General features: G+C 37.4%; 1 protein-coding gene across 6 annotated transcripts in view; it reads left to right on the forward strand.

The window, feature by feature from the left end:
- EPHA6 (EPH receptor A6) overlaps positions 1–27220 on the forward strand; it is a 392563-nt gene that overhangs the window by 287681 nt on the left and 77662 nt on the right. For all 6 annotated transcript variants that reach the window (XM_048293614.1, XM_048293611.1, XM_048293612.1 and 3 more), the window contains 4 exons: positions 1888–1996; positions 5960–6030; positions 7931–8056; positions 13287–13472. In XM_048293614.1, coding sequence (XP_048149571.1) covers positions 1888–1996; positions 5960–6030; positions 7931–8056; positions 13287–13472 — 492 coding nt within the window. The remainder of the gene's footprint in view (positions 1–1887; positions 1997–5959; positions 6031–7930; positions 8057–13286; positions 13473–27220) is intronic.

Raw genomic sequence — 27220 nt, forward strand, 5'->3', positions numbered from 1 at the left:
CCATGAAAGTTCCTGGGTTGTTCTCTTGGCAGTGAATGACTGTTGAAAAAAATCACAGTTAATTTTTCTTTTGACGAATTAATTTTTCTGTTAATTTTGAGCTTGTGTTTTTCTTTCCTCCTGCTGAATTCACTAATTTTGCATAATCTTTTTCCTATTAAAAGGAGAGGTGCAGTTTGTCCTCTCATTTCCACTGCAGAGATGGGCAAGACTCCTCTGAACCCTTCTCTGTGTGCAATTCAAGCCATGCCTGACTGCAACAATCTTTGCCACATTTAACACAGTTCTCAATAGTCTGAAAAATGGTATTCAGCATTTGCTTTGGAGAGCTTCTTATTATTTGCATTGTTACTTGTGTGGCATGATATTTGTTATGTTGTATTTTTCCAAATAAACCAGAGCCTGTGGAAGACACCACAGACCTGGAATCCACTCCTGTAACATCACTACATGTCATTTAACTGTTCAGTCAATATTTGCTCCATCATTTATTGGAAGATGTGTATATTTAACTTGTCTGACCACAGGTACTGAATGCCTTGTAATTTACTGCCTCTGCATGCTTCCATAAAATTATATGGACAGAAACCTAATGGCAGAAATTTAACAAGGTGTTTTTGCTGAAAATCTGACATAAGCTACTATTGTTTTTATTTGCTTTGCTGCTCCTACAAAGCCAGTTTACACCACGAGTTTTTGAGCCACACACAAATATTATTCAGAAGCCAAATGCTTTTCTTGGAAACAGCATTTTATGAGGCTTTGGATAGCAATGTGTGCATTGCATTGAGCTTCATCAGCTGCAAAGTGAGGGAACATAGCTTGCTCAGCTTTCTAGACAGCAGCCTAGGTGATTTCCCTAAGCTTTAATCGCCTGGTGCCTGAAAAAAGCTGAAGATTTTGCTTATTGAACAATTTGCAAGTTCACCAAATCAAAGTTGCTTCCCTGATGTAAAAATTATATTCTTTTCTGCATTTACTCCTCTTTTCAGAAGTAATTGAATAGAATTATTTATTCTCCTTTCAAAACAATGTTTTATTTCCCATGGAAATAGAAAGTAAGAATTGGGTAAATGTCATGTGGTGTAAATGTTCAAGTGTAGCAGAGTTTAACAAATAAAACTTCAGAGTCCCAAGACAGGAGACAGAGAAAAAAATGAGCCTAATTCTTTTTCTGCTCATGTAGTCTTTGGACAGTGAGGACCACCTGGACCATAAGTAGGTAAACTGTCAATGTAAAGATTTCGTATTAATGCACAATAAAGTAACAAAAAGAGGAAGTGTCCAGCAACTGTATAATTTCAGGTGATCTTTTTTAACTCCCAAACATCCTACAAAAAGCAGAGAGAAAAACAAGAGGCCTAAGACATATTATGGTGAACTGTGTGTATTTTGTGACAATAGAACTGAACACCAGACATGCTGAAGAGTGTGTGAAGCTGCACATTAGGTGTGGGTTTTTGCTTTGCCTCCTCCTGAATCCAGTTTATTATTTCTCACATACCCAGCACTGCTGCTGACTTCACTGGGACAGGGGGATGGAGAGAACTTCTGAATTAGATGCAGGTTTAAGATAAATAAAGCTAAGGAAGAAAATACAGGTTTGTGTCCACAATCCTGTCATATTCAAACTTTAGTAAATTGCAAGTGTTTGATAGTGACAAATCCTGGCTGTATAAACCTGCAAACATCTCCCCTCCATCCTAGTTGGGACATGGCTTATTGTCACTTCGCAGACACATTTGTGTCTGACGTCCTTGCTAAGCACCAAGGAAACCATTACAAACAAATGGCAACATTTGACCATTGAAATGATTTCAGCCATTCTGCACAATCCCTGGGTGATGGATGGAGCATCAACCTCTTTTCTCTGTGCTTCTCTTTCAGCTTCTGATATGGCTGCAGAGCAGGGACAGATTCTTGTAATTGCCACTGCTGCTGTTGGTGGATTCACTCTCCTGGTCATCCTCACTTTGTTCTTCCTCATCACTGGCAGGTAATTAAAACACTGTTCTCATATAGTCTCACCTAAAGTTAAGAATTTAAGAATAATATTTAAGTCATTAAACCACATTTTCAGTGCTAAAATTAGGGTTAGACGCAGTGGAATATCCTCTTTGTTCAGCACTGTTTCTACAGTTCTCTTGTGAGTGTTGTTTTTCATAAAGACACAGTTTGGGGAGATAAGAAATTATGTGAAATCAGGAAATAGTTTGGATATTTAAAAAATAAGTTTATGGAGCTCTTGCCTACAGAATGATAATTTAAAAATACAATATACCTGCTGCACCCTCAAGGCTCTGACATTACAAGGAAAAAAAGAAGAAAAAAGATCCCCACAGTGTATTTTACAAGATCTCATAACTGTCAACTGCAAAGCTTTAGAGGGTGGAACTGTGGGATTTTTGATGTCTTGGGGTTGGCATTGTACCTTGCTAAAGGCACTTGAATGGACCCTTTTTATTACTTCCACTGTATTCAACTTGTAGGAAAAGCCACACACAATTATATATATTTTTTTTTCTATTTTTTTTATCTTATATATTTTTTTTTCTATGCACATTTCTGCATCTCTTAAGATGGAATGCAGGAATTATGTAACAAAAGTAAACTAAGGAGAACTATACTCTGAAACACCAAAATGGTTCTACTGCCTGTGATATCACTGGTGAACAGAAAACACCTTACTAAAGGTTCTATTTTATAGCTTTTTGACTTTTTTTTTTTTTTTTTAATTGAAGGTATCCCAGTGTTGCAGCACTGCTGTTGCATTGGCAGGGGAATTTTACCAGTCTGGACAATGTAGGGTTTTTTTATAACCAGTGTCATTCTTGTTCTTGAAATTCTTTTAGTGCAGTGCTGTTTGTCCACCTTTCTTCTGTGTTGATCAGGATCAAGTAATGACATTGTGCAAATTAGATGAGAAAGTATTTTGTTTTGAGTGATGGTGCTGAGTTTGCTTTGGCAGGTGCTGCGTTGCACACTGAAGGTTTTAAGGGAACTCACAAATTCTAACTGGACATGCTAAAAAAGACGTGTAGGTTGGACCCTCAGTCCTGGCTGAAGCTCAGATTCCCACAGGCCCAGCTCCTTCCAGGGTGCCTTGTTTCCTTTCTCTCTGAGCCTCAGGTGTTTCCTGGATGATTTCCAGACTTCACCTCCTTTCACCACCAGGAAGCAAAGCAACATTTAAAAGGACCCATTGTGTCCCCATGTGCTCTGTGAGACATCAGTGGCACCACAGTGCCATGGATCAAGGAAACCTGAACCCAGACTGTTGCTCTGTATGGATAAGGGCCTTCAAGCAGAGGAATTAGCTCAGAGCTCCTGCAGCAGGATCTGTAGCAGGGGTTGTGTGGGCTCTGGGCCCTCTCTACCCTTTCCCCCTCTCCCTCCTCAGACACAAAAAACAGATGCTGGAAGAGCCTCCATGTGGATAGGATTGTCCATGAGTTTCCTTCTTACCTGGTTCAAGGACAGAAAAAATCCAGAGCTGGGGTGGGATTCTGCACTGCTCCTGCTGTGGTTTGGATCCTGTTTACGCCCAGAGAAAAGATGTGACACTCACTCTTCTGAATGTGAAAATGGTCCTCACTGTTATCAATAAAGGGTGCTGCACTTTTAGATTTGTAATTACACATTTGTTTTGTTGATACAGCATTACCTCTGATTTGAAAGGAAAGTGAAGTTATATCAGTGTAGGCCTGAGGTTTTATTTGCAGTACCCCAGCAACTAAATATGGCACTGCAGTAGCTGCCATTATATGAGTTAATGCTCTCTCTGCTAAATAATAAAACCAGTTAAATCTAACATTCTGGTAAAGGTTATGACAGCAGTTAACCTTGGAACATATTGTGGCCTTAGATAATCGTAGAGGCTAAGTAAATATTCCTACAATTACTACAGAAGGTGACAAACAGTAGGGTCTTTTAGAAGAGAGAGGAATTTTTTAGACAAATTTCCAGAGAAAATTACTGTGTGGAATCCTTAAGTGAAATCCTGAAACATAACTCAAACACTTCCTGTAGAAAAAAATCACTAAACTCAGGAATAAAAAAAAAAAAAAAAAAGGAAATTTTTTTTTTCCTGTGTTTCTTCCTCCTGTTTTCTAACGTTAAGGATATCAGAGATTCTCTTAGCTTTCTACTGCCTTCCTCAATGGGACCGTTTCAATTATGTAAGATACGAATCCATTTTGAAGTGCTGCTTAAATGCAGTGATAAGAGCATGTTCCACAGAAGACAGAGCAAGAAAATTTTGAATAAATACTCAATTTACTCTAGGACTGGAGGCAAATTTCAGCATGAAAAATGGGACTGGTACCCTACAGATGTGCTCTGCTTCACTGTTCAGAATTAACAATTCGATGAGCTGTCGAGTCTCGGGGCTGCTGATGAGCCTATTCAGAGTGGAGAGGCCGGGTTAAATGAGCACCTGCCTCGGCGCTTTGCTGAGTGATTATCCACCAGGAGCAAGCAGGAAGCATGGCTGTCAATTGCAGATAGGAATATGAAAGCAACAGAGACTTCAAGACACAGGAGTGGGGTCTCGGCTCAGTTCCAGGAAATTGAATGGTAAAGTTCAGTCTGATTTAGTCTTAGGTCCAATTGTTCTGTAGCCAACCTGAGCAGAGAATGTGGAGACTCCTCTGCTGGTGATTAATCACTGGTTTCTGTAGTCAAACTTTGGGGGCCCATGGCTGTTTAGGAGGGTTGGGTGAGGTTAAAGTCTTGTTTCTTTGACTGTTCCCTTGGGTAAACACTTGGGAGTGTAAGAACTTTTGTTTAGGGATCTTGGCAGGTGGCACCCTAGAGACCAGTTGTTCAGTTATCCTAAAAATGGCACTGGCATCCTTAGTGAGTCCCAGCAACTGGTGTTCAATCTCAAGGTTTCCACAGAATCTGAGAATCCACTGGTTTGCTTTCTCTCCACAAGGGTACATCAGCTTCAGGAGTTTTTGCCCTTCATTTGCTCATCATTACCTGTGTAGCAGTGAATGAATTTGTGACTTTCCTACTGTGTTTCAGCAGTTTGAACAAACCACTGAAGTGGGTGTGTTCACCTTTTCCTCATATCTCTCCACTGTAAGAATGGATATACTGACTGTAGTTATTTTTATTTAGTTTTATAATTCTGTTAATGTTCACACAGAGGACAGGAATTTTTTTTCAAGCTGGTCTAGGAGCTGCATGTCTGTACTCTACAGCACATGTCCACAGGCACTGCTGTTCTCCACTGCCATCAGTGCCTCTACAGCCCTTTGCCATCTCTTAAACCAAAAGATTTCCCTCTAAATAGTAATTTTTAGGCTGTTCATTGAGTGAGAAAGAGCTTTAAGACCAAGAGCAAATATTTTGGTTTTTTCTTAACTGAAACAGTTGTTCCTGCCATGTGACCCTCTAAATGAGCATTATCAGTCCTGCAGGTAGGCAGTGTTCAGAAGCTCAGACTGCACAGAGCCACTCAACAAAAGACAAAAAAGGGGTCCTGATGTGAAAAAATATTTTCTTTTTTCATGAAACATGGTGAAGTCATTATTATTCTATTATGAAGAAAATGAGAGGGTTTTTTTACCCACGGTATACAAAAGTTAAGGGGATAAGGTTTAATTACTACAGGCCTGTGTATGCAAACAGGAATGCAGGAAAGTAATAATTTTTTGAAGTATCAGAATTCTTTGGAGGAGTCAAACTTGAAAATAAAGTATTGCATCAAACAAACTCAGGTAGTCCTTGTCATGCTAGTCATTCAACCGTGATCTGTTTTTCTTTGTATATAATCTGTTTGTAGTTCATCGTGCATATTTCCCTCTTTAGATTCATAAGTAAATATATATATATATATATATTCCAAATGCAAAGATTTTGGCTTTCATGAAAGTGCAAATAAAATTTAATGTACACCTGTTTTATTCATGGCAAGTATTTTATTTAAAACCTCACTTGTTTTTCCTGAAAGATGCCAGTGGTACATAAAGGCCAAGATGAAATCTGAGGAGAAAAGAAGGGCTCATTTGCAAAATGGACACTGTAAGTAGTTCAGCACTGTGCTACCTAATATGCATATCATGTTTTAAATGAAGAATGTCCACTGTTTCCTGAACAGCTTTGCCCTTGATGTTTCAATGTGATTATTTGAGTAGTTCCTTACTGTCTGCATCATCAGAGGTCTTTATTTTTGTTTGCTTGTTCTCTTGAACAATTTCACTAAATACATTCTAGTTATTAAGGGTTTTTTGGTATTCAGCTAATAATATTTAGCAGGTTTTCAGGTATATTTCTTTGAAATCTCAGTTATTCTGGGTACTGAATTTCTGCCTCAAAACTCCTCTCTTGGTGACTGTATGACTTATTTGTACCTAGTTCTCTTTGAATTTAGGGATCTACACTTCTAGCCACCCAAGAAAAAGGAAGTGGAATGAGTTGTCTTCCCTCGTGTTCCTGCTCACTGATGAGTACAGTGAGAGAAAATCCTGGTGATCTCTCATGGGCAGTAATTAGTTTATATAGTTTAGTTTAGCTACCTACTTTAAATTAGTTGCCTTAGTGTTTTCTGTTAAGAGTCACCAATTGAATTTTTTTTTTTTTTAGTCAAAGGGTATTATACAAAGTGTATCAAATTTTATTCTTTCATCATTTTGATACCATCTCTGGAATTACTATGATCAACGCCGAAGTCACCAGAAGTAAAATCTTTTTCAGGTGACACCACTGTATCAAGCCAATGTCACTTTCTGTCAAGGAAAAGGGCATATTTGCCCATAAAGATGTTTTTGCCATTTGTTTCCAAACATGGCCAGAAATGAAAGACAACAAAAAACCCTCCTGCTGGGGAGTTTGATATATGCCTCTCAGACCGTGAGTAAATTTGAAAAAAGCCTCACTTGGTGTCTTTCAGGTCTGGGTGAATGATGACTGTATTTCATGACACAAAGCTTCATCTCAGAGCCTTCCCATTCATTTGTAGTGATCTCAGCATCACACTGGAGGAGGCAAGTCTCTACTCATAGATGTGGTCCATAGAACCAAGAATAAAGAGGAATTACTGTTTTAGACTCAGCTATTAAGTGACAAGAGAAAGAAGGCCGAGAAATGCTTCATTCTTTTTAAAGGAATTCTCTGGACCCAGCTGCAGAAGCCTCTTTTTATTCTGATAAATTGATGCATTATTAACATCAGCTTCTGATAATGGACTGAAAGTTTTCCAGAACTTAATCATGATATGGCAGCAGCCTAGAAGAATTCCCAGGCAGATAGTCCAGAAGAAACAACACAAGTTCTTGAGCATGCTGTACTCAGGAACACAAGGGATATTAGCCATGCCAGGAAATGATGGCTTGCTGGAGCCTGCCAAAGCAATCTGGCACCAACCCACTACTGCCATGGCCATCTCCAAGGAAACAGACAGAAATTATCTTGAAAATGGATTTGGATATTTTTGTTGTCATCTTGCACCTGGCTCTCTGGCTGTTCCAGCTGATCAGAAGAGAACAAAGCAGCACAGTCCTCCAGGATTCATCCTTAGAGAAAAGGAACTCAAAGATTTGACCTGTTTGGCAAAACAGGATGTTCAGCCATCCACTCCTAAATGAAAGGAATGAACTAGAAACAACTGTTTTCAAAGTAAGGGACAGATTGCCTCAATTGCCCAAGGAGCAGCCAAGGGGAATATAAAGTGCTTTGGCAATAATCACTGTTAGTTTTGACGCCCTGCTTTTCCCCTATCATTGAGCCCTCACTTGGTGTCTCTGCAGACCCTTTTTCAAGTGACCAGCTCTTCTGTCGGGTTCTGAAATTTTAAACCTGGAAGATTTAATATGCTATTTTCAGTTCTTTCAACTGTCTAGTCAAAAAAAAACCAACCCACTTATTGTTGCAGTGCATGAATGTCAACGAGTTCTTGATTCCTATTTTTCTCTCTTTCTTTCAGTACGTTTCCCAGGACTCAAAACATACATAGATCCAGACACGTATGAAGACCCATCTCTTGCTGTCCATGAGTTTGCCAAGGAGATTGATCCTTCAAGAATACGTATTGAAAGAGTCATTGGTGCAGGTAAAACTATACTTACTGTAAAAAAATCTCTAGGCATGGTAAGACTGCTTTTCATAAGCATTAGGAAATTAATTCAGTAGCAATTTTTTTGTGTAGGATTGATTTTTTTGCCTGGTTTATTGTTTTTTGGGGGTTTTTTATTTTGTTTTGGGTTTTTTCCCAGATGTATTCAAAACACTGTGTCACTCAGCATTTGCCATAGTTCTTGTCATGTATTCTCAGTCACTGGGGGGGAAATTAGGCTGGAATCTCTTTGTATGGGGATATAAATTCAGAATATAGAAGACTGAGAAAAAATTATTCTCAAATAGACAACTGGAGGAGTGTAAGGGGAAAGAAGGAGAGGCTGGTTTGGGACAGGCTTTTCTGTGTGGAGAAGGGTCACTGGCAGAGAGGGAAAAGAGGAAGATCTGTTGGTAAAATGTAGACAGTATGAAAGGTGATGCCCTGTAATCCTTCTTTTTTATATTTGTTTCATATATCTTAATCACTCTAGAAAGGAAGGGTATTTTTCAGTTTAGACCCCTCATTTAATGATATGTTACTACACTGATAACCATGGAAATACCCCCAGTGTTGCTAAAAAGTGTTTTAGTCACTAGAAAATGTCATGCAAATAATCTTACAGAAATAAAACCACATCTGGTAGCAGACAGGAGAGAGAAAGTATCAACCTGAAAGTAAAAGAGAAAATTCTGTTTCACACTGCAGTCCATAGTGCTGGTACTCCAGTTCACCTTAAACCATTGCTTAAACCACATCATCTGGATCTGGAGCTGGGCACCGCTGGAATTATGAGCTTGAGAGAGCCCCCAGAGGGCTGACCTCTGCAGAAAACATTCAGTTTGCTTTCTTCTATTTCTTCCTTCTCTTCAGACACGCTATAGATATTGATGTCTTAGATTATAAAGCAGATTGAGCTGCATTCCACACCTGTGTAACTGTTGATTTCAGTTGAATACAACAGACAAGGATTATTTGTTTTAGTTCAGATTAAAGTTGTGTCCTTATTTTCAGCTTATTTCATTTATGAAAACTCTTCTCTCAGCTTCCCTCTCTTTTCCTTGTATGCATGGAATTGTATGCTTTAACCTATTTTATTTTTATGGGTTTTATTTTCCAAAATTACATGGGTAATTTGTCAACTTCAAAAATATTCACCTAACAGGACTTGCAAACAGGTTGCAATGAAATTTAAACCTACTTCCATGCGTACAAGATACAGGTTAAATACCATGGCTGAAGCAGGGAGAGTACAAATTCCCAGACAGTTCTTCAGTAGCTGTTCAGGGACATAACATATCACTAAAATTCACAGCAGTCCTAAAGATTTCTGTACATTCTCTCTAATTCTGTATTATACATTCAGCTGGATATAAAATGGATTTCTTATCACAGGAGAATTACTTTTAAAAGATGTTTACAATTTTCACCTCAGTGAAACCAAAAATCAACATCTTCTCCAAAATGAAACATTAATATCTTTTAAGAGTCAATTAATATATGCACTTCTAAATTTGTCCTGTTTTAACATTTTATTTTGGCCAATAATTCTCATTTTTAATTCCTATAACTTTAATTTTTCAAACAAAAATAATTTCCATTCAAGAACCAGAAGAAAATCGCAAATATTTGAAAAAAAAAATTTCTAGCATTTCTGGTCATGATATTTTTAAAACTGATCTTCTCCTGAAAGCAGTTTCCAGGTATTTTTCCAATGGAAAAAGTCATGTCTAAAAGTTCTTGATAATTCACTACTTGCAGTTCAGATGGCTGTGACACTCAAGGCAAGTATTTTTTCTTAGTTTCTGTTTTCAGCTTAACTCAAACCTAACTCTGTACCCAAGTTATATTTTAAAGTATTTGGTAATTATATCTTGCCCATGACACTTTTTTCTGCCCCATCTCTTCTTGCTATTAAGGCTTCAGCACCTCTTCAAGGAATGAATTCCCAGAGGTACTTTGTCAAGTCTGTCTTAAAATGTACAACTATCCTCTTATTTTCTTTGTTAAAATGTTGAAACTCAAGGAGGAGACCAACTCTTCAGTTTTTCCCAGAGTAGAACAATATTTTTTGCATGATCTAAATCTCCTGCAAGTTCTCCCACAAGTGTAATGACTGAAATGGGGAAGTGAGTTGAGCTGTATTTGGTGCTGTGACCTTCCAGTTCTATCAGCAGCCGCTGTCTGTGCTGTAAGACATTTGTTCTGATCCCATGCAGTAATACCAGGCTGCACATCAGACTTTTAAGTGACTGACTCCTCCTGTTTCACTTTCAGTATCACATATGCTCTGCTGAATGAGAAAAGGGACGTGTGGTTTGCACAGACTAAATTTCTAGATGCTCAATTAGCTCCTTTTTGTATAATATACAGTAAGATGGATGAGGTTTATGTCATTAAAACAGGGATTGTTTACATTTTATTAAAACTGAACAGGCAATGAACTCAATCTTTTTCTCTAGCTGTGATCAGCCTTTTCCCTGGAGCAAGGAAAAATGTTGACTTCATTGACATCTGGCTCTTAGCTTCTACTTATTACACATGCAGTCATGAACCTCAGCTGCTGCAGGGTCAACATTTATCCTGTTTATCTTCAAACTTGAGCAGTGAGAATGAGATTCTCAGATTTTAAAAACCCCTTTTGTTGAACACATTCCTCTTTGACTTTAAAAACACTGAAAATTCTTTATCTGAACAGAAGTGTAGAAAAGCTACTCTGGAATGAAATCTTGTCAAACTCTCAGTGTAAATAATTCAATGCTTGAATTATATCATTGGTCTCCATCTAGTCTAAAACAGAATTAGAAGTTATTACATACCTTAGGTTTCTAAATGTAGGAATTGTCTTTTCTGGGAGCTGATGATCTAAAGTTTGACATCATGTCACAAAAAACCTGCTGGTAGTCTTTATGTTCACCAGTTTATCAATCCCAGTATCCAAGGGGAGTGAGTTTTCTTTCTCACTTTCCAAATCATGCATCCAAAAAAGGTGGAAGAAACAGGTGTTCCTTCCCCTACTTTGGATGTTGTACAGATAATAAATCTTGGAATTGCAAGTCATTCAGGTGCCTCCTTCAGTTTAATTCATTTTAAAGCACTTGGTAACAGCCTTTTACGGTCCCTGAGGGATGAATGCCATTATTTATGAAATTCTAAAGCTGTAGTACTCTTGTATAATCTTGTAGTAGCAAAATGGTATATTCTTTAACCTATGCTTTCTAAATTAGTCTTCAAATAAGATTTTGCAGTTCTGCAGATTTATTGACCATGAAATTTCTTTTAAAATCTGGATATTAATGCTCTAGTATTTTTGCTGTTTCACTTGCTGGTTCACCAAGAGAAATAAATTGGAAATTTTTCTCATTTTAGGCATTTAAGCTTGAAAAACCAGCAAGATGAAATAAGGTCATGGCTTCAGAGATGTGTTGTGGTCCTGCTGAATATGTCACAGAATAGAAGATTGATAGACCATATCTCCTGCACAACATTCAGGTTTCATGGCTTTCCTTTATGGGAGGACTTTACAAGTCCAAATAAGCTACTGCTTTTTCAGTGGCAGTAGACAGGCAAGCAACCTTTAAAGGAGAGCCTTCTAAAGCTGAAAGGGGCAAAATCATATGGGAAAATCCTCACACAATTTACCCTTTTGTCAAAAGATTCCCAGAGCATTACTCTAATGATGTATTTTCACATATTTTGTATTTTACACATCTTTAATTTATTTTTTGAAATTAGGTAGAAATGAATTGGTGAGGAGAACTGTAGGAAGAAGACCTGGGACAACTTGACTTTTTTTTCTGTTCAGGAAGCTGCTAATTTATTCAGAGGTTATGTTCAGCATCTCTTAATTTTACTCCTGTTACCTGATGATGCCTCTGTCATTGAAGTGAAAGACAAGCTAGGAAATTGTTCTTTTCATCCCTCCACTCTTCCTGGATCTCATTGACTAATAAAACTTTGCTTTGTTTTAGTGGAAGCAACAGAACCTAATAAAATAAAAGTTTTATGACAATATCCATCCTAATCCTGTAATATCAGGGAGTCATAATTTTCTGAAGTTAAGGTTGTGCCTTTAAGGTCCCTCTCTTCTAGATTTGTTTCATATCTGAAGATGAGCTGTTACAGAATAGAGTTCCTTTCTTTTGCTTACTTCTGTCCTTAAAGTTTAGGGAAAAGTAATTCAAACAGCACTCAATGAAGTGTTAAATCCCCAGTTAAATATATATCTGTTCATTACTTGCTTTTTGGTTTTTAGCAGTCCTGACTCCAAAATGACTGGGGTAGAAAATTTAGATTTGCTGTGAGAGCAACCTGCACTGAGAAATGCTTTGAAATATTTCTGGGAACATTGTTTTTCATTTACTGAATTAGGACCCATTGAAAACTGACCTGCAGGCATCCAAGAATGTATTTGGTAGGGCCTCTAAATAACTTCTGCATGACCTCAAGATCAATGGAAAGTTGTGATTTCCGTATAAACTGAATTAGTAAATGTGTAAGAGGAATGCAGGGAGACACACATCCTTCACAGGCCCTACATACACAAGGAAACATCAGAGGAAACAAGTTTTGAGATTCCTCTCATTACACAGCTCCAGGTTTGCTGAGACTGTTGGCCTTTGGCTGGCTGAACAGGGGAATACATAATTAATTTCAAGTAGGTGTGGAAGTCCATTTAAATAAATCACATGCAAGTGCTCTTCTAGGTCATAACAGCATAAAGTACTTTTTAAATGCTTTCTGCACCTGGAGGATAGTCAGGTGTTCTGATAGTCTCAGGGCTTTTCTTATCATACAGGTCTTCGTGCATTTCACCCCTAGGGATAAATATTGCTCTAAATAGATACTTTACATAGATATTTTGTCATCAGTGGAATAATAATCCACTTGTCATTACATTCCTTCCTCAGTTATATATCACAAACATATTGAAACCAATGTTCAGTCTCAAAGGAAAGCAAGATGAGCCGCACTGGGGAGGGCTGAAGGTTTGGCTTTTGCAGGCACAGTACAAGGTCCCATGATCTCTGCTGTGGCACAAAGGAAAGGTGATAATTTCTTGCGAAGTACTGCTGAATATTTTGATTTTCTGGGATATGATCACACTCATAAATTTGAATATTCAATCCGTTATTTCTCTGTCCACTTCTACGGGATGTGTGGGTTCCTTGACTATTTTTGTGTACTGGCACTGTGCCTTATTTAACAGATATTTTATCTATTTAAGGGGAGTTTGGAGAAGTATGCAGTGGACGTCTGAAGACACCAGGAAAAAGAGAGATCCCTGTTGCAATTAAAACTCTAAAGGGTGGCTATATGGACAGGCAAAGAAGAGATTTCCTGAGGGAGGCGAGTATCATGGGACAGTTTGATCACCCAAATATCATTCGCCTTGAAGGAGTTGTTACAAAAAGTAAGTCACTAGTACCTTTCCTTAATAGTTTTATGCTGGCTTTCCCATTCTATATCATTTAGTATCAAAACTAAGCATTATTTCCACATTCAGTGTGGCTTACAGTTCTCAGAAATCTTCCAAATCATTGACAGTTGATACTGTCAATGTTTGGGGCCATAACAGGAAATGCATAGCCTGTCTTTTTTCAGTTCAAAATGTTTTTATATTTAATAACAATTATCTTCATTCAGGAGAATTCTTTACAGGTTTTTATTAAATAGAATGAAGAGGTTGTTTATAGGCAACTGGAGAAAATCATAAATGTTACCGAGCTGACAATGAAGTCAAATCCTCTTGTAAACTACCAGCTACACTCTTCTTTTTGCACAAATCTTGTTATTTATTTGGTTGAGGTTTACTGATTTTGGTACCAGAAGAGATGAATTTCCTATTTTGAAGAAATAAAAAGTAAACTCTTTGTAAGCTGTTGTACACTTGCAAGAGATTGACTAAAATTCCAGAATAGTCTATGAAATGTTTTACTTTATAACTGTTGCAGCTGACAAGAGATATCCCTTGCCTCTGAAATCTGTCAGGTTTAGTGGTGTTATGGACTTTTCTGAAAGGCTGAAATATCTAGTTATCACTTAAATACTAAGAAGTCTAATTAACATGCATGTAATTTCCTCAATGCCAGTTTTTTTCAGTAATGAATTTAAAAACTCATGGTGTATTCTTTTCAAAATTAATCGTTGTCTTAACCAAGCTGTGCTGTTCACTAATTTGCAGAATTTATATTTTTCTTTTAAAGGGAAGTGTTGTGTGTATAAAGCAATGTCCTCTTACCATCACAGTAAACACAGTAAATACGTTATGAATATTTCCTGGTTTCACCTCATTACAACACCAAAAGCTATGTTTGGAAAACACAAAAACTAAGAACGAAGAGGAAAGGTCAGTTCCTGAACTCCTGTTGTTGGAATGGAGTTTTGGTAGATTTATGGAACAACCTGACCATGTTCAAATCTGTCTCTCTGTGGTTCTAAATTAAGATGATCTTTTTCTTTCTTCACACAGTATTGCAAGGATAAATTTATTGTTATTTAGGTATTTTTAGTTACTAGAGTAACAAAACTCTTTGCACTGCAGGAAAGACACAGCTTAGTCTCTCCACTGTTCTCCTGTCAGTAACATCTCTGTGACAACAAACAGGAACACAAGTTAGTACTGGCTGAGCAGCACTGGAGATCTTGTCAGGAGATGTAAATATGTAGGAACTTAAGTGAATTTATCAGCAATTAAATTCCACCATTCCTCACCAGCAGGGGAGTTTATGAATCAGTATCACAGGTCTGATTCGGATCCATGTGGTGCACCTTGCAGGGTGTGTCTCATGTCTGAAAAAGGCAAAGCGCTGTGGTTTACAAGCATTGTTTAAATTCAATTAAATGGTGCATAGGGAGTACAGTATGGTTTCCTTGGCAATGGCAGGATTGTTTAATCTTTACCACCTTTGTAAATTTTCTCTCTGTAACGTCTCATCATCAGTCTAGAGAGAAATCACTGTTGCATTCAAAAAAGAGAAACATACAGATAAATCAATGCTCTAATATTAGAGTATTTGTTCGGGTTCTACAGGAAAGAATGATAGAGAACTGTAAGCCAAAAAGTCATTAGCAGTTCTGCTTTTCACCAAGGAGTCAACAAACTTTAATAATGTTATGTAATGTTTGTTTGAAGGTAATATAAAAATAGTGGGTATTACTGTTATAGTCACGCTATCATATAAAAATAGGCATCTCTCAGATATAAAATAAGTAGTGGAAGTTTGAAAGAAAATATTTTGGTGCCAGGCAAGATTAAAAAAAATAAACAATTATACAGCCATAATTATAGAACAAAAATAGGCTACATGAATTATGAACAAAGTTCACCCCAAGGCATAGAAAGTGCAAGTTATATCAATTGTAAAGGACAGGGTTGTGCAGCACTGCTCTGCTACAGTGAGGGAGCCTGAAGGCAGGCTGAGCCATGGACACATGCACTCTGCTCTTCCCAGTTTATCTTTAGGGTGTTGCCGTGCATTTATACTGCCCCATCTGTGGTATTTAGAGAATAACATGACTTCAGGTTGGAGGAGAGCAGTTGCCTTGCCTAAGTACTAAGTCTAGATTGCAGAATCCAAATTTCATGTAACTGAAAGGTATGCTGTAAAAGTCAGCCAAAACTTTGTCCTAGCCAAATTATTTGTGTGTTGATAGCATGATTAAAAGGTGTTTTGTGCTAAAACATAGATTAATAACAACAGAAACTATTTATCTGATGTGCATTACAGTCCCACTAACCTATAAAGGCACATCAGATGCAGTAAATTTTGTTAATAGATGTGTACTGCTGTTCTTAGCACATGCTTTCCTCTGTGCAACCACTAGTCATTAACTTCTAGCTGTTGCTGATACATATTGCATCAGTTTGTAAGCAGTGCCTTTCATTACAGTGTCATTGACTATTGAACAAAAAAGAAAAAGGATTTGGTTGTAATGAGCAGAAGTGCTGTCCCGGGTCAATAGCTATTGACTGGGGCAATAACAAATTCGCCTGTTCACTACAAATTAGAGCTTTTATCTGGTGCTACCAGCTAAGCAAATGTTAACTTTTAAATTATACTGTTTTCAAAATTGCTGTGGAATATGTACTGTACAGGAGGAAAAAAATGCTAAACTAAGCCTGCTCAAAAGCAGGTCTGAAACAGAGTTTTAATTCCCTTTTCTTATTGCTTCATTTCTCATTTGTCCTAGCTGCAATCCCTAATCACAGAGAGCAGTAGGCAGAACAGTTGCTGTAGCAGAAGCTTTCTGTTAGCAGGGAGTTCATTTCAAGGGCAATTTGCTGGGCCAAGGCAAATACACCGTGGCACAGAATCTGGATCCACTGGTATTGCTAATCAGAACTTACAAGGGAAACATTATTCCTGTTTGGTTTTGTTATAACAACATCATTCCTTGCATGGTTTGCCATGAAAGACTGCTTGATTGCCTTGCAAATTTATCATAGATGCTGGGCACTTTATAAAAACATCCATGTTTCCTTTCAAGCCATGTTAGCACAGTGAAAATTTTGGGAGCTCTTTTGGGTGTGTCAGGGCATGCTCAGGTGAGTTTTATGTCTGTGGCCAAGCTGCTGCTACTTCATAAGCCGGTGTAAGAACAATGACTTCTTTCTCCAGTGCAAACATATGTGAGCAACACTGAAAGCTGGACTCCAGAAAAGAACGATGTGTCTTCATTTCTATATCATGTTGAAGACTTTCCATGAAAAGTCTATAAATTAAATTAAAGCTATGCCTACAGCAAACATCAGACAGCATAACTGTATCTACAAAAGGCATGAAAAATGGCCCCTGACTATTGTAACTGTGCTTGAACAAATCCAGATTGGAATCTTTAGTTAGTTTAGCTTGATGGTGTCTTACACAATAGTTTACAGCACAATCTCATCAGTCCTATGTAATACTGTGTTAATACAAAATACCAATGCATGCAAGGGCTTTATTACATTCCTAATCTGTTTGTTCCCCTGCCCCACAAGCTTTACCATAAATAACTTTCTAACTTTCAATTGTTAGAAATTCTAACAATTCTAAGGAATTGGTTTCATTTTCAGATTTTGACTGCTGAAGGATTCATACCTGTCACATGTGCAAGAGGAATCTTTTTAAGGCATTCATTTTCTTTGACAGCATTATGTACATTTGTATTCTGCAGAAGGATTATTTTCAAAATAGTCCCTTCACAGAAGGAGGATAAATGAAGACAGTGCTTAGACCTCTGGCTCTATGTAAACTCACATCCTCAGACGTTGAGCCTGGGTTTGGAATGACACTTTCAACTCCCTTATTGTCTCCTCACTGTTCTGATTTAGTGGCTTTCAAATTGTGAAGACTATTTCAGTTCTGAAATCTTCAGGCACTCATCTTGCAAATGAAATTTAAAGCTTTAATCATTGAATTTCTTTTCAAATTACTACATATAACCCATTCAGTGCAACAAAAGCCCTAAAATCAGTGCACCTTACCTTGTCCATGAGGAAGGCATAGCAGCAGCATGATCCTCTTTCACTGTAATTTATAGTATGAAGCTCTTAATATCTGACCCATTTTTTATTTTTCAAAAATTCAGGACATAATGTATTTTTCTTTTTTCAGCCAAGACATTGTGCTCTAGGCCTTTGAGCCTTTATCGTAATGATCTAATGTTGCCTTTTTCTCTCACTTGTTAATTGAAGTTCAGAATCCATTTCAGAAGATGACATATTTTGTAGTAGATGTGTTTATTGTACACATAATGTTGTATATTTGGTTGCTACGGAAAAGGATTGAGGAAATTCTGTGGCAATATTGACAATATTCTTTCCTTGTTTTGAAATTTTACTCCCAGGAAATGTGATTCTGCAAAGTTTAAGTGTTGCTTATGGACAGTCCACTGTGGTGGTGAGACCGTATGTGTGTCATATTAGCCAGTGGACTTTACACAGCATTGAGCATAAAGCTGAATTTTTCTGATAAAAGATTATTGTAGTTCTGCACATAATGACAGACAAAACAGCAGGATCTCAGCTGTGTTATAAATTGTTCAGTAAGTGGAGCTGTAAATTGAAATTTGGCTCACTCCCCTTATTTTGCTTTGTACCCTAATTCATAGATAAATATTGCAACACATTACTGAATCCAGGGTTGGCGTGGCCATCAAATTAACACAAAACCCGCAGCCACCACCTGCATTGTTAGCCAAATTTATGAGCTCGATTTATTCAAGTATCATCCAAAGTACAGAGCTGAAATTTAGAGCTGTGCACATAACACAGACAACACTAAGTATCTGTAGCCTTCTTGCAAAATAGGTTACCCTTCCTGACTGGTACTGGAAGAAGTGTAATTAATATCAATGGTCCTGAGCTGTGTTTACACATGCATGAATCCATGTGGACATTTCAGATTACACATGCAAACCACCATGCATCCATGTGTTGAAGGTTGCTGGCAAAAGTTAAGAATCCATGATACTCAGTTCTCCTGAATGACATATACTTAGAAGAAATTAGCTTTTAAACCTCTGGAAAAATTTACATTTGTCTTTCATGCATTACATTCTGAGAATTTTTTTCTAAAAATCATTCTGGTTTCTAAAAACCATTTTGGTTTCCTGCAGTTCAAATCAGGCACATTTCTGTGTCCTGCTTCTCACTTTTTGCAGTTAGCAAGCCATGCATTATGACTGTCAATTCTGCTGCTACATCTTTCATAGGGCGATAAGCAGTGAAGAAAAAGCACATTGTCAAACAGTCAGCAGTAACACCCCGTTAACAGCAGCTTAATCTGACCAGGGTACACTATCTAACATAACTAAATTCCATAATTCTGCGTTTGTAGGTTACACCAGAGAAGCAGGATTTCACTTTCCTCTGGATCCTTTGCCTTCAGATGTCTGTATTCAGACATGTAGGACCTGACTTTCAAAGATATTTAGATGCTTAGACATGAGATGATGTGAGAAAAAGAGGTGACAAAAATCATTCCTACTAACAGCCACAAAAAGATAACGTCCTGTTGATAAGATATGGCCAGACTATTTGTTTTTCCTTTTCTTTTGAAGGGAATGCATGGTCATCATGTTGCATAATTAGCATCATTATTAACCACAGATGATTGCATTTCCATCTGAAATACCCAAATACAACATGCAATTTTTTCCTCTGCCATGAAACTGGAGAAGAATATGGTACACTAAGTTAAAGGGACAGATATTTAGAGTGTGTAGGAGATATATGAAGGGTTGGAGGTCTTTTTAACAGCTGCAACCAGAAGATCAATGAATATCAGGGGGAGACATGATTGCACTGTGCTGGCAGATTTGCTGCACAACATGGCTGATCTGTGGCCTGTCCAGGAAAACCATAAAAGCAATGATGAGAGCAATTATAAATGACAATGGCAATTGGAGCTGACAGCCAAAGGAGTGAGGGGGTTAAAGAGCGTATTGAAAGCAGTCAATAATCCCAATTCACAAGTTGTATTTGGTTGATTTATTTTGATAGGTGTACATTCATTTGTTCTTCTGTATGGAGGCAAAAACACACTAGTAGATATATGTGTGGTTGGGCATTGGAAAAGACATGGGATACCTCTGCATATACAGGGCATTGTTCAGGTTGTTTTACCCCATCCCAGGCAGAGCATCCTGCTACACCTTCCTCTGGCAAGCAGGAAATAACTGTTTCAAATGTAAACTGCCTTACTCATCTTTAAATATGTGGGGTTTTTCAATAGCAACCATTATTGGGTTTTGGTATTAAATATTAATATTTTTATTTATTATTACCCATAGACCTTCCAGCTGGCTGCCTAGTCTCTCCATACAAACCTCTGCCACGAAAGTTTGCATTGTGATATTTCCTACAGCTTAAAGGCTCACACCCAAATTTCTAATGCAAGGTAACAAGCTTAAGATATCTTTAATAGCAGATTAATATCAAGAAGAAGGATTGAAATATAGATTGGTAATTTTCTCATATAAATATCTGATACTGTATTTTATGGAAACATGAGACTTAGATGTGAGGAAAAGAAACCATTTCGCTGACTATAATTACCTTTCTGATTCTTAATACATACATAGTTCAGGTTCCAGAAGAATAAATCACTTAGATGCAAACTGTTTGGGATCCTTTCCAAACTCCTGGTTGGAAAATCAGTTTGCAAAAAATAGTGCTTCTTAAATGTTACATTTCTTCACAGATAAACAGTGCTTATAAATCAGGAGTGGATGATAAAGCTGTTAAGGGAGACACAGAGAGAAGCAATACAGGAAAGAAAAGAATATGATTTTCAAACATCATAATAGATGGTGTGAAGTTACAGAGTATTCAGTTTAAGTATGTTCTAAATATAAGCACAAAACGTTAATGACAATCCTGTAAACGCATTTTAAGAAGCAAATGTATTCAGTCAGACATTCCCAAATAGATTCATGACAACATCCATCTATAAATATTGTCATTTTTCAACTAAACTTTAACAAGGTAATTTCTGCTGAATAAAATTTGAAAGCAAATAAGTAATGACTTAATTTCAATATTTTATCCAGAGAAGCATAGTACAGAATTTTTATAGTAGTAAAAATCTGAAACAAATCACTGTACTGTTGCTAGAATTCACATAATTGATTTCCTTTCTTCCTGAAACAACAGAAACTTGTTAATATCTCTCTAGACTGACAATAATTAATTTACCTGCTTTGGAAATGAGTTTCCCCTCTTTCCTTTCTCTGCTTTTTTCCTCTCAGCTGTAATAGAGCACATTCTTCAGCATACAAGTGTTTTAGGTAAGACTGGCAATTTACTTCCAGTTTTCAGTGAATGCCTTTATAAGCATTGAAAAATGTGACTTTGTGGCCTAAGTAAACAATGACTGCCCAACATCCATCCTGCCGGAGTCACTGTTGCCAAAACCAGCACAAGGAGGATGAGATGAGAGATATTTTACCACATGGCATTTACTGAACACCAAGTGGTCTTTGAGCTGGAGAGAAAATCCTCTGAATACACCGGTATCACCAAGGAGATAATCAACAAGCACAGATAATTCTCTTTGGTCAGCAGCATTTTTCAAAAAAGAAAACAGAATTCCTGTCCATGTGCCTTGGCCCATCAGCGAGATACAGGAGCTGCCCACAACCTGTCTTGGTTTATCAGATGTGGGCTGAGGCACCTTCACTGAGCAGAGGCAAAGAGGATTTTCTCTCACATGCGGATTGGTAAATCTAAACCAGCACTTAATGCACTTCTAATCAAAAAGTTCATTCCAAGTCACAGTTATGGTAATGATAGCAATCTTTCAACTTCTGATCCTGGCATCTTTTATTTGAGGAAGTCATTTGGTGTTTGTAACAAGGAAGGAAATCAAACCTGTGGACTTAATTTTATTGATATTACTGAAGTGTGAATTGTGAATGGTATGAATGGGAATAGTGAAAGGGATCCTCAATTTATACCCTACATTTTTTTAACAGCAAATCACTCAGCCCCAAATGTTTTTGGTTTTTTTTAACTGAACACAGTGAGGCTTTTTCAGTGGTACTGATTATTGTCTAAAAGTGGGGTTTGTCTCCTACCCCTGGTTCACACCGTAACAGCGTAGCAACACTAAAAGAGGAGAAAATCAGAGCTTTAGCTGCAGAACTGCAGAATGTACAGCAGGCTCCATGAACACATTCATCTTCAGATGTCACCCATGAAAAGCTCTTCCACTCATTCAATTAAAACTGACTATAATGTCTAAACATGAAGTACAGAATAAAATCCTAATCTTTCTCTTTTTATGGAAATACCATGAAAATGGGCAGCTGAAAATTTAAAAGCCCTTGGAACTTCTTAACTATCCCATTTATCCCATCAACATTTCACATGGGAGTTTCCTACCTTAAAGGATGAAGAATTTCATGGATAGGAATGCTTAGATTTTACCCAGGATTTTTTCTTCCAAAATAACAAAAAATGGGTGATGAAAAGATGACTGAAAAGGAATTTGTGTAGCTAATTATTAATGGCTTCATAATTCCCTGAAATAATGATGTATACAAAATTAATCACAAAGGTTTTGGCTGATATTGCAGGCTTTGGTTTTTTCTGTCATAAAAACTGTAATTTTAAAGTATTTTTTTTTTCCATCCGGTAATGAATGCACGATAATGAAATCCAAATGTACAGCATACAGTGCTTGTAGCAGTGTTCTGGATATCGTACATCCCTACAAATACATAAAGATTTCAGGTTCTTATTTAGCATTGTGCTAAAGCTATTTTCAGTTTAGCAGGACTGAAAAATATTTAATAGACAGCTTAAGCATACATTGTTTTATCCCATAGAAGCTCAGTATTTCCAATTACTATTCTATTAAGACTACAAAGATGATTCAACACAGAAGTTGTTATTGCTGTTAAAAGCCTTAATCATATTAATGTTGTCACACCAATCTTCCCAGCAACCAGAATTTCAGTGTGCGCTGACATTTAACACATCACAAAATAAATGCCTGTAGTGTTTGTAGAACTCTTTTCAAGCAATTCCCTCATTTTCCCCCCCCAAATCACCTGTTTGTCTAGAAGCAGCAAGGGAAATTAAATTAGATGTTGATATTCTCCCCAAATATTCTGTAACTTACATCAGTTCCTCCTTAGGAACTGTAAGCTTCTTTCAGCATTTGCTTTTTGTCCCAGAGAAGTCATAAGTAAAGCCAAAAGTTGTTATAATTGAGGTTTTCTAAAATTGTCTTGTTCTGTGTAAATATTCCTACCTCTGGATTTATTCCCATCTGCCAGTAAAGAAATGAGAGTTCAGGTTTGTAGGGAAGCATTGTCTTTCACAAGGATCTCAAGGTTAAACTCAGCTGGGTTGGAGACCTGAACAGCAGCTTTGCCGTGCCCAGTGTTTGTCTTCTCCATGTTTCCAGGCAGACCCTGTAAATTTACATCTGGAGCAGAAATTGGGCATTGATACAGAAAAGCAGGACTTTGGAAAATATATTCCCCAAGAGCTGGGCTAGGATGGTCTATTCCTCAGAAATGAGGCCAAATCACAGGAATGCTTTATTATTTCCAAACCAGTAGACTGAAGGAAATTCAGAGTTAAAATCAAACTGAAGAGTAAACCCAAAAAGCATGGAAAGACATAATCCAGACACCAGGAAAAGGCAGGCAAAGGACTCTGTGAGTTCTTGAACGTTCATGGAGGAGTGACACAGTTATTTATGGGTATGATGTCAACTACTCTGGTGGAATCTGGGGAAACAAAATGGGACCATCCCTTTGAAAATCTGCAACTGAACATGAGAGTATAAATTTTCCTCTTCACAGTATAATGCAGGTTTGATTTTACTGGTTTAGGTACCCTAGAGCAGAATTCAGCCTTCAGGAGTTTCACTGTGTTATTTGCAATGTAATGGAAATCTTCACGTGGTTCACTTGGACTTGGTGTCCTCCAGAGGTCCTTTCCAACCTCAACCATTCAGTGTTCTCTGATTTCAGTAGGGGTTAAGCACAGTAATTTCAGTCAATTCTTTTTATGCTCTAATATTTATGATGTCTGTTGCAAAATATTATTTAGTGATCTTGAAAATTAGATTTTTCCAAGACATATGAATTATTAGGGTAAAAATTTAGGCATACCTCTCTATCACCCTTTGCTTTGCTTTCATGTGTCAAAAAGTTCTAAAATAAATTAAGAACATATTCTAAATCTCCAGATTATAGCATTGAAAAAAGTTTATGTTTCCTAAATGTACTGAAAACATGATCAAACAAATTCATCAGGGATAAAATTCTTCCCTGCTTCTGATTTTTTTTTCTTTCCATTGCAAGTCAAACCTTTTGAGTGCTCTAAAAATTGTAATCTGACATCATAATTTCAAAGTTTTATAAAGCCATTCCTTATAAAAACCTTCCATATGTTCCCTCATAAAAGATTATGAAGCAATGTGCCATTCCTGATGGTCTAGGAAGGATAAATCAGTAAAATCATGTGAGAGAAAAGTTGACTGGTTTTCAGTAATTTCCATAATGGATATATTTCAAAAAATTTTGGAAGAAATGTTCTAACCCTTCTTCTAACTTCCCCAAGGAAACACGAGTAACAATAAAAACCAGGTTTTATTTTAGAATGGAAAGTGCTCATAACAGAAGTCAGTCTTCTCTCAGACATTAAGTGATAAAATTGGATAATTCCCCTATGCAGAAGCAAGAAAACTCTTTCTGCATTCTGTCCTCCATTATTTTGTTACTAAATGTTCACCCCAACCTGCATGAAAATGCAGTTTGGAGTGAAAGCAGCCAGTTGCTTCCTGCCAATCTGAATGCAAAAGCTCTTTATAGCCCTCACTTTCCCAAAGCCTTCATCTGCAGAGTGTCTGAGAACTTTCTCTTTGCTGGGTTTTACAATCCCTGCATGGAAAGCATAAACAGAACTGACTATATAGAAACCAGTATCAGTGGGGCTTTTACATTAAATACACCAACTGTGCATTTTTCCTTTTTTTTCCAAACAAAATCCATGGGAAAAGAACAATAGACTAAAGTCTTCTTTGGATGTTACCAGTAAAGAGATGGTACTTGTAAAAACAAATAGCAGAAGTTAATTGTGACCTCTCTAGAACTTCTCATCCCAATTTATTAAATTAAGCAGCCAAAGAGCTGCTTTGGAATTTGTAGCTGTTAGATGGTCAGAAGTACACAACTGAAGTGGTCAATTCCACCTGCAGAAAGTTTTGAAGTGCAATAAAAAAGGAAAACCAGCAATGACAAAGAACAGGGCACAGTTCTGTCCCTGGTGCAAGGCCATGAGATGTGGTCTGAGAGAAGTGGCTGTTCCTCCTGGCTGGCCGGGCTGTGACCATGCAATGCCAATAAATGGGTGTTAATTAATGTCTGTGCTCTGGAGCTGAACTAAGCATACGGATTTCCCTTGCCCAGCCACCTACTCCTGCCCTTCTGCTCAGTGGGATAATATCCTGCTAAACCCGTGCCAATTTAGGATGCTATACCAGTGATTTCCCTATCAAATTCTACAGTTTGTGGGATGATAGTCCCCCTGGAACAACAGCTAAAGGTGGAAGGCAGGCTAATTGATTCAGCACTCCCCCACTGCCTCTGAGCTCAGGCACTTAGCTGTAATTATTGTGAAACAGAAGAATTTACACTGAGTTACAAACTGGTATCACAGGACTCAGAAAGTGGTGGATACTTCATGAACTGTCAGCTATTCTGAGTATTGCCATATATTTCTACAGTTCCAATGCATTTTTCCAACTAATATTGTAACTAATGTGTTTTCCATGTAAAGCTGACACAATGTTCATCGTGTGTATGGAGTGGGGAGAGGTTGGGGTATTCTCCTCAATAAATCCATGACTGTAAACTGCTAAATAACAACTGTATTTGAGGGCACTGAAGAATCGTGGCTAAATATTCTTGTCTCCTTTTGCCAGTTTAGAATCTTGTACTAAAAGATCTCCCCAGTAGTGTGAGGGCACCCACTGCAAAAATGAGTGTTAATTTTTGCAGAAAACAGAGCTGGTGGGAAGCACGAATCTCTGTATGATGTGCACTGACAGAATGGTATTTCTCAAGAAATCTGGTTAACTAGATGACCTCCAGGGGTCCCTTCCAACCTAAGACATTCTGTGATTCTGTGTGATTCATTCAAGTATTTCATGAATGTTTATGCAAACAAGTGAATATTTGACTAAATTTCTAAACTACTGTAAATGCCCAAAGCTCTTATCAAAGTTCTGTCCATCTGGTGGTGATTGATGTGGCTTAACAAGAATTAATTTGCTTTACCTGCAGTAATGATCACCTCCCCAGTATAAAGTCATGTAATCGAGTCTCAAGCCCTGTTCGCATTGTGCAGATGATAAAAAAAGCACCTGTCCATTCATTCTGGGGCTGTATTTTCATTTAAGACCATGCATGCTTTAAGATGAATGAACTTTTCACCTCTCACTTGTGTGCATTTTTTTGTTGATGGATATTGGTCAGGGCTGAATGCTACTAATTTTGTCCTTTTCAGAAGCTGTTTGTGGATTTCTAGAAGAGATTAAATGAGGTCTTGTTCTTGTAACTCTGTGTTTTGCTTAGTCAGAGACACTTCTGAGGTGACAGGAGACTGTTTGGATGGGATTGAGTTGCCTAAAATGACACTCAGTGCCTGTTCTTAAATATCCAACTGCTGCTTTGCTTCTTACTGCCACGTTCAGAGTGGAAATCTCCTGCAGATCGTGTCATGTCTGCCACTCAGCTGGGAATGTCTCCGATTTTTTAGAGCATCTCAAATGACACAAAGCATTTACACTTAAGCAACTGAATCCTAACTTCTGAGTGTGAGAGACAAGTGTTATTTATACATATTCTTTTAGTTACTTGCGGCTTATAAAACCTCAATAATTTTAGCCCTCTAGCTCTCTTCTTAGTATTCACAGATTTACTTGCTCTAAAATTCGCTGCTCCTTGTTTCTTATTTCTGAATATGTACGATGAGTGAAACACATTTGGGTTGTCTTCATTACTTAGCATAACAAAACAACTTATTGTAAGACTGCTAGGAAACTAGAGCTATTTGCCATTTAACAGCATTTAAATAGAGGAGAATGTCAGTGGTGAAGCTCAAGCTGTTTGGCTTTTCTGAAGGTCTGTACATATGGTGTGTGACTCAGTGGCTGGACTTTGGTTGGTATAATTCATCTTTTGAAACAGAGAAGCAATGTTCTATTTGGGAAGTCTTCATATGTTCATTATTTAGCCTTTATGTTTTAAGATGCTGTTTAGTACCAAACATCTTGGAGTTAATGGAAAAATTTCCATTTTAAAATTGAATTTCTGTGTATTGCATTCTGTACTGTCTGTCCATGATCACTTCTGCAAATATTTTAAAGTGAAAGCCATGGAATTTGGGAACACTTTTACAGGAATGCCAAAGACTTCTCTGGAGTGTCCAGAGGGAAAACTTATCTTTAGCCATCAAATATAAAAGCACTGCATCTAGATCGCCAATTAAATTAATTCTTTTTCCACAGACTGCACCATGTCTAATTAATAAATTTAAAGGACAGATGGATTGAGGAGAAACAATAGAACTCTTGCTTGAAAATAAAAGTAAAAAACTCAAAGCTCTCTTAGGCTGCTTTAAATTCAGTAAGTGCATGTGTTTTGAGGGTAAAT

This window comes from Corvus hawaiiensis, chromosome 2 (genome assembly GCF_020740725.1).
Source record: "Corvus hawaiiensis isolate bCorHaw1 chromosome 2, bCorHaw1.pri.cur, whole genome shotgun sequence".
Classification (NCBI taxonomy): domain Eukaryota; kingdom Metazoa; phylum Chordata; class Aves; order Passeriformes; family Corvidae; genus Corvus; species Corvus hawaiiensis.